Raw genomic sequence first — 14,201 nt, 5'->3', positions numbered from 1 at the left:
TGTTTTTCTAAAACAGTACCAAAGGCCACACATCTTTTTTGTTTTTAAAGCGGGTGTTGACTTTGTAGCATAGACTGGTCACATTCACAGTGGTTCTTCTGCTTCAAGACATTATCATGTTTGTTAAAGTATATGAATTTGTTTTCCTTTTAACACTTGAACATCCCATTTTTATCAAGGTCCATGAATTTGTGTGTGCCTTTGACATTAGAATGATAAACACTAGCCTGACAGCCTCTTCAATACCCTTAACAATGACACTTGACAGTACAAACACAGATACTAGAGCTTATCTAGGACAGTCTTGGGTCTTTCTTGAGTGACAGTACAGGTCCTGCTGTAACTTAAGTTTACTTTTTAGTGAAGTTTGCTTAGTAGTCACGCCACATGATTTATATAAAATCCCATTCTCCCATGAGAAAGGGACTCATCTTTTACAGGAAGAACAAATTTCAGTAGCTTTGTTTTTCCATTAACATTCATCTGTGATCTCTGAGAATAGACAATGATATTCTGAACATCTTTACACTGTAGGAAATCTAACTTATGTCATAACATTTATCTAAAGTTTGGCAGTTCCTCTCAATATATAACCAATAACCTTTCACTTTTGGGGTGTGTGATTTTTTTTAATTATTTATGAATATATGTCTACCATGTGCTTATGACCATGTGCTTGGAGACCAGAAGTTGTCGGACCCCCTAGAGTAGAACCATCTCTGCCTTTAGATGTAATGTGTCTTCTAAAATAAGACGTCTGCAGTACTGAGGATTGAACGTAGAATCTCACATACTAGACAAGCACTGCCAGGGAGCTGTTTCCCTGACCCTTAAATTAAAACTAACTTATTTTTTAAAAAGAAAACAAAACCAGGTTTGTTTTGTTTGGATTTTTGTTTTTGTTTTCATTCTTGTGATTTTTCTAGCGTTAGATTGTGTTTTGTTTTGTTTTCAGATGGTCTTACTGTGTAGCCCAATGACTTCTAGCTCCCAACATGTAGGTGGATTGCTTTTGAGAATTCAAGTTGTAATCCTTTTTTTTTTTTTTTTTTTTTTTTTTTGGTTCTTTTTTTCGGAGCTGGGGATCGAACCCAGGGCCTTGCGCTTCCTAGGCAAGCGCTCTACCACTGAGCTAAATCCCCAACCCTCAAGTTGTAATTCTTAATGGATTTTTGTTGAGCTGGATTTTTTTTTTTTTAGATTTATTTTTAATATGTGTACGTGGGAGTGGTATGTGCACATGAATTCGGGTGCAGGTAGAAGTCCTAAACATTGTCCTAATTTGCCTGCATTTTTCTTGTAATGGATCACTAGCATAGGTCTTACTTCAATAAAACAAAAATCCGAAAGTTGTGAATAGAGTTAAATGATTAATTTGATAAAAGTTGGGGGATAGGAAGGTGATTAAAACCTCTTCTCTCCCTAAATTGTAGTAATTCTTGCCCTAACTTCAGTAAGCAAAATGTTCGGAAGGGGCACAAAGGAAAGAACGCTGAAGAAGGAGGATTTGGTAGGTGTGGGTAAACAACAAAATGTTTAGTTATTTAAGTTCTGAGAGGATAAGAGGTTTTAAATGGGGTCCCTTAGCACTGCTCTGAGAAAACTTACCAAGAGCGTTTAGGATAAGGCCAAAGTGAATTTAGAAGTAGTAAGCATTGGCTCTTTGTCAGCTTCAGGAGTGTGTGAAACAGCTGTAAGGTGTGATACGAGAAGGGAGGAAATAGCTGCCAAGAAAAACTTTCTCAATCCAAAACTCCTGTTTAGATATTCTGTCCCCAGATAAACTAGAACTGGATGGTGAGATAATGTGTAGACCCTTACTCTTAAACTGTGCAGAGGGCAGAGGGGCAGACATGGTGTGTGAGCATTATGAGCATGCTCTTAGCCTGAGCTATTCCGGAGACCAGGTAGGAGAATCATAATTTTGATGTCTGTGTTACATAGTGAAAACACAACAAAATACAGGACGGGTGGGGAAAATAGAAAATCAAAGCTGCTTCTTCATATTTTGAGTTTTACTTATGTCGTTACTTATGCTTGATGTGAATTCTTCCCACTACAAAACCCCATTTCTTGCCTTGACACTGGTCACACTATTTACATTACTAGAATACTATTCAAATATTCTGTACAGCATAGCAGACATTATTAGCTCCCGATTATCTGAGGATTTCAGAGGCTACAAACAAAATAATGGTATAGAATTGTGTGAATAGAATAGAGTAGAGTAGAATAGAATTGTACTGATTGAGATCAGTACATGTTATTTATATACTGTACTGTGTAAATATAAGTGGTGTAATTTTAGAAATTAACATCTGGTTTCATACTTCTGGTTTGCTGTCTTATGCTCTCTATAAATTGTTAGATTTGTTGAGAAGGGGGTGCCAGAAGAGGGTCTAGACAAGGTTTTTGTGAGTAGCCTTGGTTGTCCTGGAACTCATTCTGTTGACCAGACTGGCTCCCACCTCCACTTCCTGTGTTCTGGGATTAAAGGTAAACACCACCACCCCAGCCAGATTGTCAGATTATTGTTTCCCAGGCTTCACACTTCATATTATCATATTTGTCTTATGAAACAATAAAACAGAACAAAAACAGAGACAAAGGTAAATGTGGCTAGGGGGTGTAAACATACTTGAGACTTGAACTTAATTGTACTATACCAAAAATCCCAAAAAGGTAAGCAGGTTTCTTAAGCTACAAGTTACTGTATTTAAATTCCTTGATTGCATTTGTTTGTATAATGTGAGACTATCTCTGCCAAGGTGATCCTGTAGAGATAGCTTTCAGGAATAGTGAATTCCATAGTAGTTTTGGGGATCAAAATCAAGTCATCAGGCTCTCACAGAGAATACTTTTTACCTGCTGAGCCATCGTCTGGTCAGCCCCAAATTACATTTCTTTAAAATGTGTTCCTTAACTCTGAAGGTTTATATGCAACTGGCTGAGAAAATAGGCATAAATATACATGGAAATCTAATTTTCTGTTTTGTAATAACAAATTTTTCCTATTTTATAGGTTCTCTTCTTCTAGAGTCCAAAATAAACCCTAACACTGCATACCAGAAACAACAGGTAAAAAAAGAAAAGTTAAGCTGTTGTGTATTGTGTGTTATCTTTTCAATTTGGTAATTAAGTAAGTTTACCATTGGATTTCTTACAGTAAAATCAGAACAGATTATATAACATTTTGCCAGTCTCGTGTTTAAAGAGTGTGTGTGTGTGTGTGTGTGTGTGTGTGTGTGTGTGTGTGTGTGTCCGTCCGTCTGTCCGTCCGTCCGTCCGTCCGTCCGTCTGTCTGTCTGTCCGTCTGGTACCCGTAGAGGTCAGAGAACAATTTGACAAAGCTAATTCTCTCTTCTGGGTGTAAGACTTGGGTTGTCAAGTTTGATGACAGCCATCATTACATGGAGAATCTCTTTGCATACAGTCTAATTTTACCAGTCTGTTAATGGCTAAAAGGTGCTTGTTTGTTTGTTTGTTTGTTTGTTTGTTTGTTTTATGTGTATGGGTATTTTACCTGCAAATATAACATGCATGACTGATGCCCCCAGGAATTGAGTATCAGTCAGAAGAGGGCATTAACTCCTCTTTGGAATAGTTGTAAGCTGCCAATGTAGGTGTTGGGAACTAAACTCAGATTCTCTGCAAAGGCAGCAAATACTCTGAACCACTGAGCCATTTCTGTGGCCTTAGTTTATTTTGTCTTTTTGTTTCTTTTCTGCTGATAAAAGAACTCTATACCTCCTGCAGGCTGACAAGCTTGTGATCACTTGACTGTATCACCAGCCACTATTTTATTTTTGTGTGTCTCCATGCGTGCATGTGTGCATGCATGTGTTCAGGTGCCTGCAAAGCTAGAAAAGAGTTTTGGATATCTTGGAGTTAACAGGTGTTTGTGAGACACCTGACATAGCTGTGGTCCTCTGTCAGACTTACAACTAAGCACTTATACTCATTTAGCCTCTCTTCCCAGTTTTTAGCCACTTTTCTTTTTTAAAGCTTCCTTAAGCTGAGTTCACATTCCAGACATTCTAGCAATGCATGGTTCTCTAAAATTAAAATAGCAGTTTCTTTGTTTTACCTGAAGGAGAGAATGACCATTGATATAATAATCAACTACTAACAAAGCCATGTGGTTGAAGTTCCTTTCTGTGCTGTCACAGATGATTCTGTAGACAGAATGTTAGAATGTCCTCTAGAACAGTGTTCTATAGATAGGAGTCGGAAACTGATTTAGTGGGACCTTAGAGCGCTGTTAAAAATTTTTGAAAATAACTTGACTGAATCTGTACTCATTCTTATTTCCTTCTAACTTGGTAAGTTCTTCATATAGTACATACACGTATTATCTTGAATTATTTTGCATATATAAATAAAATATACTGAGTGTTTATTGGAATCAAAAAATCTCTTTATTGCCCTGGAGGATGGAAAAAATTATATTAACAACCAATTTATAAACATGGTACTTTGCTTAATTGTTGAGTATTAAAATAGGAGTAGAAGAAAGTTAGTATTGGTAAGGGATAATAACACGTGCCTTGTAAGGTGGAAGATGGAAGGACCAGGACCCTTAGCTATAAGGTTTGAGGTCTCGTCACAGAAAAAAACTGACATAACCTCAGTGGGGTATAGAACAAATGTAAGGTCATAACAATGCTTGTGGTATATACTACTCAGTACTCAGGAGGCTGAGTCAGGCAAGCTTAGACAGGTAAGATCCTATTTTAGATGTAAAACAACATAAATTTTTACAATTTGAGATGTTGGGGAGTGCAGGCAGGAACCACTGACACTCACTAGCCTTGATCCCACTTTTAGACTGGAAACTTGGCAGAAATGTTCCTGAGCAGCATGAGAAGGATATGGGGACATTGATGAGGGCTATGGGCTTAGTGAGACTTGCAAATGCCTACCTCCAGCTGGTTGGAGCAGCTGCATACCCGAAGCAGAGATTACCCAGCTCAAGTACTCACTGAAGGCTTCTAGGGTTAAGAGGAGTTGCATGGATCCCTAGGGAGAACTCAGCCTTTGGGTAGAGGCTGGCCCAGATTATAGGACTTCAACAGGAGCTAGACACTCTAGCTACTGCATCTAGAACATGGGAGAGAGGGGCTGGACTCCGAAGGAAGACCTCCCAGAGGCTAGGTAGAAGGAGCCCACTGCTCAAGCCTTTCTATGTGGAAATGTGTGGAATAAGACTCTTGCCCCAAGGCCCAAGGGCAAGGCAAGTCCAGATCTCCAGCTTAGCTCCAGAAACCGTTCAGTGCTCCTTGGTGATGCTATGATAGAGGATTGCCACCTGATGCATCCTTAAGAACCCACAATTTAGTGCTCCTTTAGGTGACTCTAGCAGCTATAACCACTCAAGCCTCATAGTGAAAGGAGTTTCTTCCCCTGAAAGTTTCTCCTGTTTACACTGCTAATTAGTCATTGCTATAGACTTTGTAGTGGCTACACAGGTTCATTAAACCTTTGCCTCATGACTCCTTTTTGTTTTGATTAGGCTGGTTATTAGCTCCCCCCCCCTTTTTTTTTTAGAATACTAAATACTGAACTAGGTAAAGAGACATGTAGTAGTAATCTTAGCTACTCAGCTACTCAGCCCAGTGCAAAGCTACCTAGAACAATACTATGAGACCCCATTTCAAAATAAAGTTCTGGGCTAGTAAGATGATTCAGCCAGTTAAAGTACTTGTGTCAAGCCTGACAACTTGAGTTCTAGCTCCTGCATCTACATGGTAGATGGAGAGGACAGAAGCTTACTAGTTGTTCTCTGGCTTTCATAGTGCTCACTCCCTCCATACAATGCACTAATAAGTATACATCTTTATGCATGTGATGATTTGCATCCATGTATATATGTGTGTGTGTGCGTGTGCGTGTGCTATGTGTGCTTGTTGCCTGAAGAGGTCAGAAGGGGGCATTGGATTCCGTGGAACTGGAGTAACAGACAGTTGTGGGCTTCCATACAGGTTCTGGGAACCAAACTCCACTCCTCTGCAAGAGCAGCAGATGCTCTTGAACACTGTGCCATCGCTCTTAAACTTTATCACAGATAAAGTCAAGTCCTATTAGAATGTCGGGAAAGAGTGGTGGAAGCTAGGAATGTGCTATTTCTTGACACATGGTGCATTTATGAAGGTACTAAAAATAAGACTAGAGGAGTGGGTCACATGTTACGAGTGTAACCAGGCTTGTTTTGAGAGCAGGTCTCACATTGTAGTACAGCATGGCTTAGAATTCATTCCACAGCCCGTTCTAGCTTCACACTCAAGGCCGCCATCCTGCCTCAGCCCCCTGAGTGTTGGGTTAAAGGCATGGCTCATTCATTCCTGACCTAACCAGTAATCTCAGAGGCTAAAGAAGCCATAGGTAAAGAATAGGTATTGACAGCCGGGGGAAGGGATGGATTGATTGTTGGACATTTTAATGAGACTATACTATACATTGGGGCTCAGCAGTTAAGAGCACAGGCTGCACTTCCAAAGGCCCTGGATTTGATTCCTACTCGTAACCATCTGTAACTCCAGCTCCAGGGGATCCAGTACCCTCTTTTGGACTCCAAAGGTGTTGCACAGGCATGCACAAACAAATGTAATGCATGAAGTGGTCTTGCTGCAATGGTTTGGGGGGTGTTTGTTTTTTTTAGTATGTGAGTATCATGTATACATTGTATTTTCAGTGTTTTTCATATATTGGCCAAACTTTTATTTCTAAAACATTGTTTCACTTGTATAGATTTGACAGAGTGAATTGTATTTAAATTGTTTTAAAAAAGCATTTAATTATAAGCAGAAGTGTTGGAAATGTAAAAAAAAAAAAACAGTGTTCTGAATTTCTGTTGTCTGTTACTTTATTCATTTGCTACATATACCTTGAAGGGTTTGTGAAAACACGTGTAGTAATTCAGACTTCTTTTTTATTCAAAGGACACTCTGATTGTGTGGTCTGAAGCAGAAAATTATGACTTGGCCCTTAGCTTTCAAGAAAAAGCTGGATGTGATGAAATTTGGGAAAAAATATGTCAGGTAATTATGAGCATAGAGAAACAATACAGTTTTTAGTAACTTTCCATTCAACATACAAAATAGTGGGTTTCATGGTAATATTAAATATAAATACATTGTTGTACATTGTTCACATCTCCCTTGATTCCCTATTCCTTCAAGTAGTCCTGCTTTTGTCAAGTGTTAAAGCTAGATTCTGCCTATGAAAGAAAACACAGAGTTTATCTTTCTTCTCTATTACCTAACTGTTGCTTCCCCCTTAAGATCTCCTTCAGGATACACTTATCCAAAGCATAGCAGCCCCTGTGCTGAGGATAAACTGGGGCAGAGGGGAGTTTCCCAGATGAGAGATTGGGGAGTGAGAGGCAATCCCTTCAGCAGATCCTGAAGGCAGGAACAGCACAGTCTGCAGACACCAGACATGGTTGGAAGGCAGAGGGGAGCCAAGGGTGACTCAAGTTTTGGCCTGAGCAAGAAGAAGAAGTTGTCAGGAGAGCTGGGGGCTGGGCTTGGTGGCACATGCTCTGGAAGTAGAGGCAGGTAGATCTCTGAGCTCAAGGCCAGCCAGGGTTATAAAAAGAAGCCCTGTCTTTAAAAAAACAAAAATCCTTACCAAATAAACAGCCTATTCTATATTCTCTTTTGGAGGATAAAGACAGAGTGTAGGAATTAGGACTACAGCCGTAGTGAAAACTTGTGTAATCAACAACATAGAATCAATTTGAGATTATTCCTGGTAGAAATTAAATGTGTGTGTGGCATTCTTCCAATAGTGCAGCCCAACTGGTTTAAAGCCAAGGTCATATCACTTTCTAGTGTATTTCAAGTCATCAGTCATCAACCCTTGCAAAATCTGTCAATATCAGTGTGTGCTCCTGCATGTGTGTGTGTCTTATCCTTGTATTCCCCACCACCACTACCACGGTCATGCTTTGAAGTCTTGGCTAACCTGCAAGTCAATATGCAGACCTCAGATTCACAGATATGCTTGCCTTCTAAGTGGTAGGACTAAAGGCTTATACTGTGTCTTGCCAAGCAATTTCATATAGGACCTAAATTTTACATCCCTTTACCACTTTTGCTTGACCTACTGGGTTGATCTAATAGTGTTCTAAATACTCAGCAAGATTTATCTCATTTCACGATCCTCTTAAGCTTAAATTTTTTTTAACTGTAAAGACTTCTAAGTCCCCTTTTCTTTTTAAATTAGCATATATTAAGGATTCACTATGACACTTTCAGCCATGTACACAATTGTTACTCAGTACCCTCCTTTACCCTCTTTTGTCCCACTCCTACTAATACTTTTTTCAATGAACCTGTTCTACTTCAGTGATGTCTGTGTGTCCTTTCAGTTTATCTGTCCAACTATCACAGTGAATTTCACTAAGGTTGTTTGATAGAAGAGCTTGGGTATCCTACACCACTGATAGAAATGCCTCTTTTCACATCCCTCATTGACCATTGCTGTGTATGAATGCCCAGGGTGGGTGGGAGTGACAAGGACCCACAATCCCCCTCCCCTTCCATGACAGAATGTCAGTGGGCCCAGTATTGCAAGTAATCTTAGCTGCTCTGAGTTCAACAATGCCGTGGCATTCCCAGAAGACAGTGGTCTGCAGTACTACATTCCCACCCCCTCTGGCTTTCATATTCTTTTCTATTCCTTCTCCAGTGATGTTTTCTGAATCACCCTTGGAGAGATGTCCAACTTGTGGGTGGACATTAACAGTCATTGCCACTACCACAAGAAGCTGCTTCTCTCAACAGAGCTGACAGCAACATTAATATCCAGCCAATAATAGTTTTTAGAAAGAAATTTAAAAAAAAAAACACGTCATGTCCATTTACCAAGACAAATTACTAGTTGTACTTGGGCCTGTGATCTCCCTAGCTGTGGCTTTTGACCAGATTTATTATAGCAGATGTGAATTCGGTTCCCTGGATTGGGCATCAGATCTAATCTAAGTGCAGTTGGTTACCTCCAGAACAGACTTGCTGCTGTTGAGCTCAACTTGCCTGGTAACTTAAGTGTTGAAATGAGTTGGATAGAAAGTGAGACTGCTGAGTGTTCCGCAGTAGCACACAACCCGGTTTCTGCCTGTTCTCTGTGTCTTGCAGCCACCACATGTGTCTTCAACAGTACGGTTTTAACTGCTTGTTTTTAAGTCTCTTTTGTATTTAGAACTTATACAGTGACATAAAGTTGGGATTTATAACAGCCTTCTGGAGAATTATGAAGGCTACAAATTTATTTATATATATATGGAAAAGAGAAAACATTTTCCTTGCTTGCTTATTTAACTTTAGCAGATAGTTCTGTGGACAGTTATTGACATACAGATCTCACTTACTGTATGTGTGGCTTTGTTACTATGGGTGGACTGTGCCCTGACCAGCTTTACTTATCATAGGGCTATTTCCTAGCATTTATAACAGACCATTGATAAACTTTGGTCTAAAGCTAGTTTGTCTCTGTCTTTGGGATCAATTGACATTTGGGGTTTTTCCTTTTTGTTTATAATTATACATATTTATTATGACCATATCATTATTTGATATTCATTTGAATTTTACTTAAATACTGAATTTATCCAATGTATGACACACTTCTGGGAATGTTTCTCTGGACTTTACCTAGTTAGAAAAGACATGGATAGAAAACTGTATGCTTTGATATTATTTGATACTATATTTGTGTAGGTCGTGAGGTGACTATGATGACAGTCTCAGTTTAGGCTGGCTTAGATACTTGCTCCTGACACTTGTGCTTCAGGAGGCTGTTTATTTAATCCTTGTACTTTCAGTTAGTTTTCAGAAACAGGAAAACGTCACTGGAGAGTTGCAGTGTAGTAGACAGTTGTATTAAGTTTGATAAAAGATTCTTAAATCTTGAAATTTGTCATTGCAGTGGGGGGTTTGTCTTGTGCTTTTTTTGTTGTTTGTTTTTTTAAATGTGTCCTTCATCTAAGGCTGTTGTCTAGATTTACTGTTTGACTTTGGTTAGCTAACACAGTCTTTTTTATAGGTTCAAGGAAAGGACCCTTCAGTGGACATCACTCAGGACCTGGTAGATGAGTCTGAGGAGGAGCGATTCGATGACATGTCCTCGCCAGGTCTAGAGCTGCCATCGTGTGAGCTGAGCCGGCTTGAGGAGGTTGCAGAGCTTGTGGCTTCGTCCTTACCTTCCCCCCTCCGGCGGGAGAAACTTGCACTCGCACTGGAGAACGAGGGTTATATTAAAAAGCTTTTAGAGCTTTTCCATGTGTGTGAGGATCTGGAAAACATTGAAGGACTGCACCACTTATATGAGATTATCAAAGGGATCTTCCTCTTGAATCGAACTGCTCTTTTTGAAGTTATGTTCTCTGAGGAATGTATAATGGACGTCATTGGATGCTTGGAATATGACCCAACTTTATCACAACCACGAAAACACAGGGAATTTTTAACAAAAACAGCTAAGTTTAAAGAAGTAATTCCCATATCAGATCCTGAGCTGAAACAAAAAATTCATCAAACATACAGAGTTCAGTATATACAAGACATGGTTCTCCCTACCCCTTCAGTCTTTGAAGAAAACATGTTATCAACACTTCACTCCTTTATCTTTTTCAACAAGGTAGAAATTGTTGGTATGTTACAGGTAAGTTGGGTCATTCTCCATTTTCTGTCCCCTGTCTGTTCCTCCCCTACTTATAAAAAGGTACCTACCTGTTTTAATTGATAACATTTAAAATGCTAATTGCTTTAAGCAAAAAAATTAATTTCTTAAATCATTACAATGAAACAGTCTTGTGATGGTAAATATTTTGACTACTAATTTGCATTGATAAATAATGATATTTTGGAGACCTTATGGTTGTTGTCTTCTGGATAGGGATAGCAAGAGTGACAGACAGCACTTGGTTAGCACGCACTGGAAGTCTATACTTAGCCTCAGACATCATCAGTTACAAAGGGAACAATTTATGGGGATAACACTAATAAAATAACTGATGGAGCTAGAGGTGTAAGAACATATACTGTTCTTCTAGAGAATTGGAGTTTGGTCCTATTACCCATATTAGGTACCTATAATCACATGTGCGTGCACGGGACCTCCCAAAAGTATGCTTTGTATAGCTCAGGGTGTTGGCAGTTTGGATTCTACCTAGTTGTTATTGATAGCTGCTATGTGATTTGAGCAGCTGTTTAACCTCCTGCATTTCCCATCTGAGGATATTGGTACCATAGGATACTATAAAGTGTCTGAAGATCAAGTGAAACCATAAAGTAAATTGTTGAATGTTTTTATAAAACTTAGGAGCTTTAAAAAAGGATCTCTATTAATGATTGATTTGAATGTGAACTATGTTACATAGTATTTGACAAAATGAATAATAGAATTTTTCTATTTCATGTGGGGGTGGTGTAGTATTTGTACACACAGAGGCCAGAGGGTGTCCTCTGTTAATTTGCTGACTTGTTTCTCTCTGGACTATGTGACATTTGTCCATTTCCAACTCCACTCATTGGGGGCTGATGGTGTATATAAGATTATTCCCAGCTTGTTGTCTAGGTGCTGGGTTCTCAACTTAAGTTCTCATGGTTGCACATCAAGCTCTCAAACACCGAGCTTTCTCTCCAACCCCTGAAGCATAGTTTTTTCTACCAGTCTTTTCCATGTACACATAAAAAGGTACACACTTTACCTTTGACTAGTTCTTCTGTAATACATTATTCTGATGCTAAGCTGGGATATATGCTGAAATTGGATATTATTAGTTTCGTTAAAAAAAGAAAACTCGGTCAGAATCATATGTGTTTATGCCTATTTATACTTTTTTAGAAGTGACCAGCTTTATAATCGAGTATCAGAGAAAATGTTTGCTGAACAGCTACCATAGTGAATATATTCCTTATCACATACGACCAACAAGATGGCTCAATGCTAGGAGAAAACCAACTTCCAAAAGTTATTCTCTGCCCTCCATATGTGCTCTTGGCATACCACTCCCCTCACTCCTAATATATAGATAAATGTAATTTCTTTAAAAAAAAAAAAAAAGACTAACGTACTAGGCTTCATTCACTTACACTTTAGCTGGAATAGTATTGAATGTACTCAGAAATAAGGAAATAGATGTAAATTCTCAAAATCTAGATGAGAAAATGTCATGAGGAAAATTCAGTTGGTACCAGAGATGATTTGTATGGTCTGTTAATTTTTTCAGAAAAATATCCTGTGATAGACTCTTTTGAGGCTTTTTCAAAATTAATATGTTAAATTATTAGTGTGTTAATATTTTCAAAATAATTTAATGTGATAAAGACTATGTAATAAAAAAGACTAATGGTTATCTTCAAATAACAGATTGTTTTAAGAGCTCTAGTTTTAACATTTTAAAAACTTAATCATTTTCTGAGTCTTTGAAACTTGAAGAAAGTTTCATTTTCATCCTTACCAGAAGAAGATTGTAAAATCTTAATTTCATGTAAACTTGGAAAAATGAGCTTGGCAAACACTGGTTGCATTTTGTGTGTGTGTGTGTGTGTGTGTGTGTGTGTGTGTGTGTGTGTGTGTGTGTGTCTGTTTAAGACAGGATTTTGTGTGTGTGTGTGTGTGTGTGTGTGTGTGTGTGTGTGTGTGTGTCTGTTTAAGACAGGATCTCTTTCCAGCCTCTCCCCCTACCCCCTTTCCCAGTGCCGTGATTTTTAAAGTATTTGCCACCAGCTAGGCCAAGTTACAATGGATGAGTAATACAGCTATTCTCATTCATTTGCCTACTGCCTGACTATTCTCCTACAGTACTAATGAGAAACCACTGGCCTGTAGGATATGAAACAGTTTCTTGTTGGGTTAGGAAAAGTCTGGTCAAAGTACAAAGGAAATCTCTCTGATAGAAATCTCCAATTTATCATTGTTTAGTTTGAGACGGTCTCACTATGTAGCCTCGACTGGCCAGGAGCTCATTCATTATGTAGACCAGGTAGGTGGGCCTGAAACTCAGATACCCACCTGCTTCTGCCTTCCTAGCACAAAGAATAAAGGCATGCACCCCCATGTTTGGCAGTATGTATACATAAATATATACTATATATACATATATATCTTTTAATTTTTTTCCTGTTTTTTTTTAAATTGTCATCTTTGTTTTATATCATGCTGAAATTGTATTTTATACAGTCTTACCAGGAAGACTTAAATCTGTCATTTATTTCATAGGAAGATGAAAAATTTCTGACAGATTTGTTTGCACAACTAACAGATGAAGCAACAGATGAGGAAAAAAGACAAGAATTGGTAAGAAATCAAATACTAGGGGGCAAAGAAGTAAAACAACGTCACTCAATCCTTTTCTAATTTTAGATTAACCTTTTAATACTTGTCCTTTTTCCTGATTTCAGGTTAACTTTTTAAAAGAATTTTGTGCATTTTCTCAAACGCTACAACCCCAAAATAGAGATGCTTTTTTCAAGACTTTGTCAAATATGGGCATATTACCAGCTTTAGAAGTCATCCTTGTAAGTTTGCTTCTCTTCATTCTGAACCACCCATGGGAGCCCGTATCAAAAGCTGAATGTGATGTCATACAATTTTACTGTTGGAAATTGTATCACTCCTTCCTTTCCTCCTTCCCATGCTCTCTCTTAAATTAATGGCCTCTTTTCTTTAATAATTACATATACACCTACATACATATATACAACCAACTGTTTTTATATAAGCAAATCATTTGAGTGTGGCTAATACTTAATGCTAGCTATGTATTACATAAAGTTAACAGAAGCAGTACAGTCCCAGTATTAGAGTAGACTGCTTAGATAAAATAATTTTCTGTTGGGTGTGGTGGTGTACACCTCTAATCTCAGGTAAAGGCTGTCGAATTTCTGTGAGATTGAGGTTGGCCTGTTACACAGTGAATTCCAGGGCACTGAGAGCCATGTACTGAGACTTTGTCATACACACACACACACACACACACACACACACACACACAAACAAATTTATTACCTCTTTAATAATTAGCTTTGTAGCCTATCAAATGAAATGTTAAAACAAAACCACAAGGCTGAACATAACTCATGCTCATGCCTCCAGGCCTTTTTTCCTTTTTTTTTTTTTTTTTTTATAAATGCTTAATGCTTATATATTAAGGAGGCTGGGGAGATGGATCAATATATCTTAAGTATATAGGTATG

At 38.4% G+C, this 14,201-nt stretch overlaps 1 protein-coding gene across 12 annotated transcripts in view; it reads left to right on the top strand.

The window, feature by feature from the left end:
* Ppp4r3a (protein phosphatase 4, regulatory subunit 3A) overlaps positions 1-14,201 on the top strand; it is a 63,593-nt gene that overhangs the window by 33,954 nt on the left and 15,438 nt on the right. For all 12 annotated transcript variants that reach the window (XR_015621951.1, XR_015621950.1, XR_015621952.1 and 9 more), the window contains exons 2-6: positions 3,023-3,078; positions 6,939-7,037; positions 10,045-10,662; positions 13,225-13,302; positions 13,407-13,523. Coding sequence is in view for 6 of the 12 variants with exons in the window: in XM_087553434.1 (XP_087409560.1) it covers positions 3,023-3,078; positions 6,939-7,037; positions 10,045-10,662; positions 13,225-13,302; positions 13,407-13,523 (968 nt within the window). In the remaining 6 variants the exon portion in view is untranslated. The remainder of the gene's footprint in view (positions 1-3,022; positions 3,079-6,938; positions 7,038-10,044; positions 10,663-13,224; positions 13,303-13,406; positions 13,524-14,201) is intronic.

This window comes from Rattus norvegicus, chromosome 6, assembly GCF_021556685.1.
Source record: "Rattus norvegicus strain SHRSP/BbbUtx chromosome 6, alternate assembly SHRSP_T2T, whole genome shotgun sequence".
In the NCBI taxonomy this organism is placed as follows: Eukaryota; Metazoa; Chordata; class Mammalia; order Rodentia; family Muridae; genus Rattus; species Rattus norvegicus.
The sequence above is the reverse complement of the archived record's forward strand: the minus strand, read 5'-3'. Positions and strand labels throughout refer to the sequence as shown.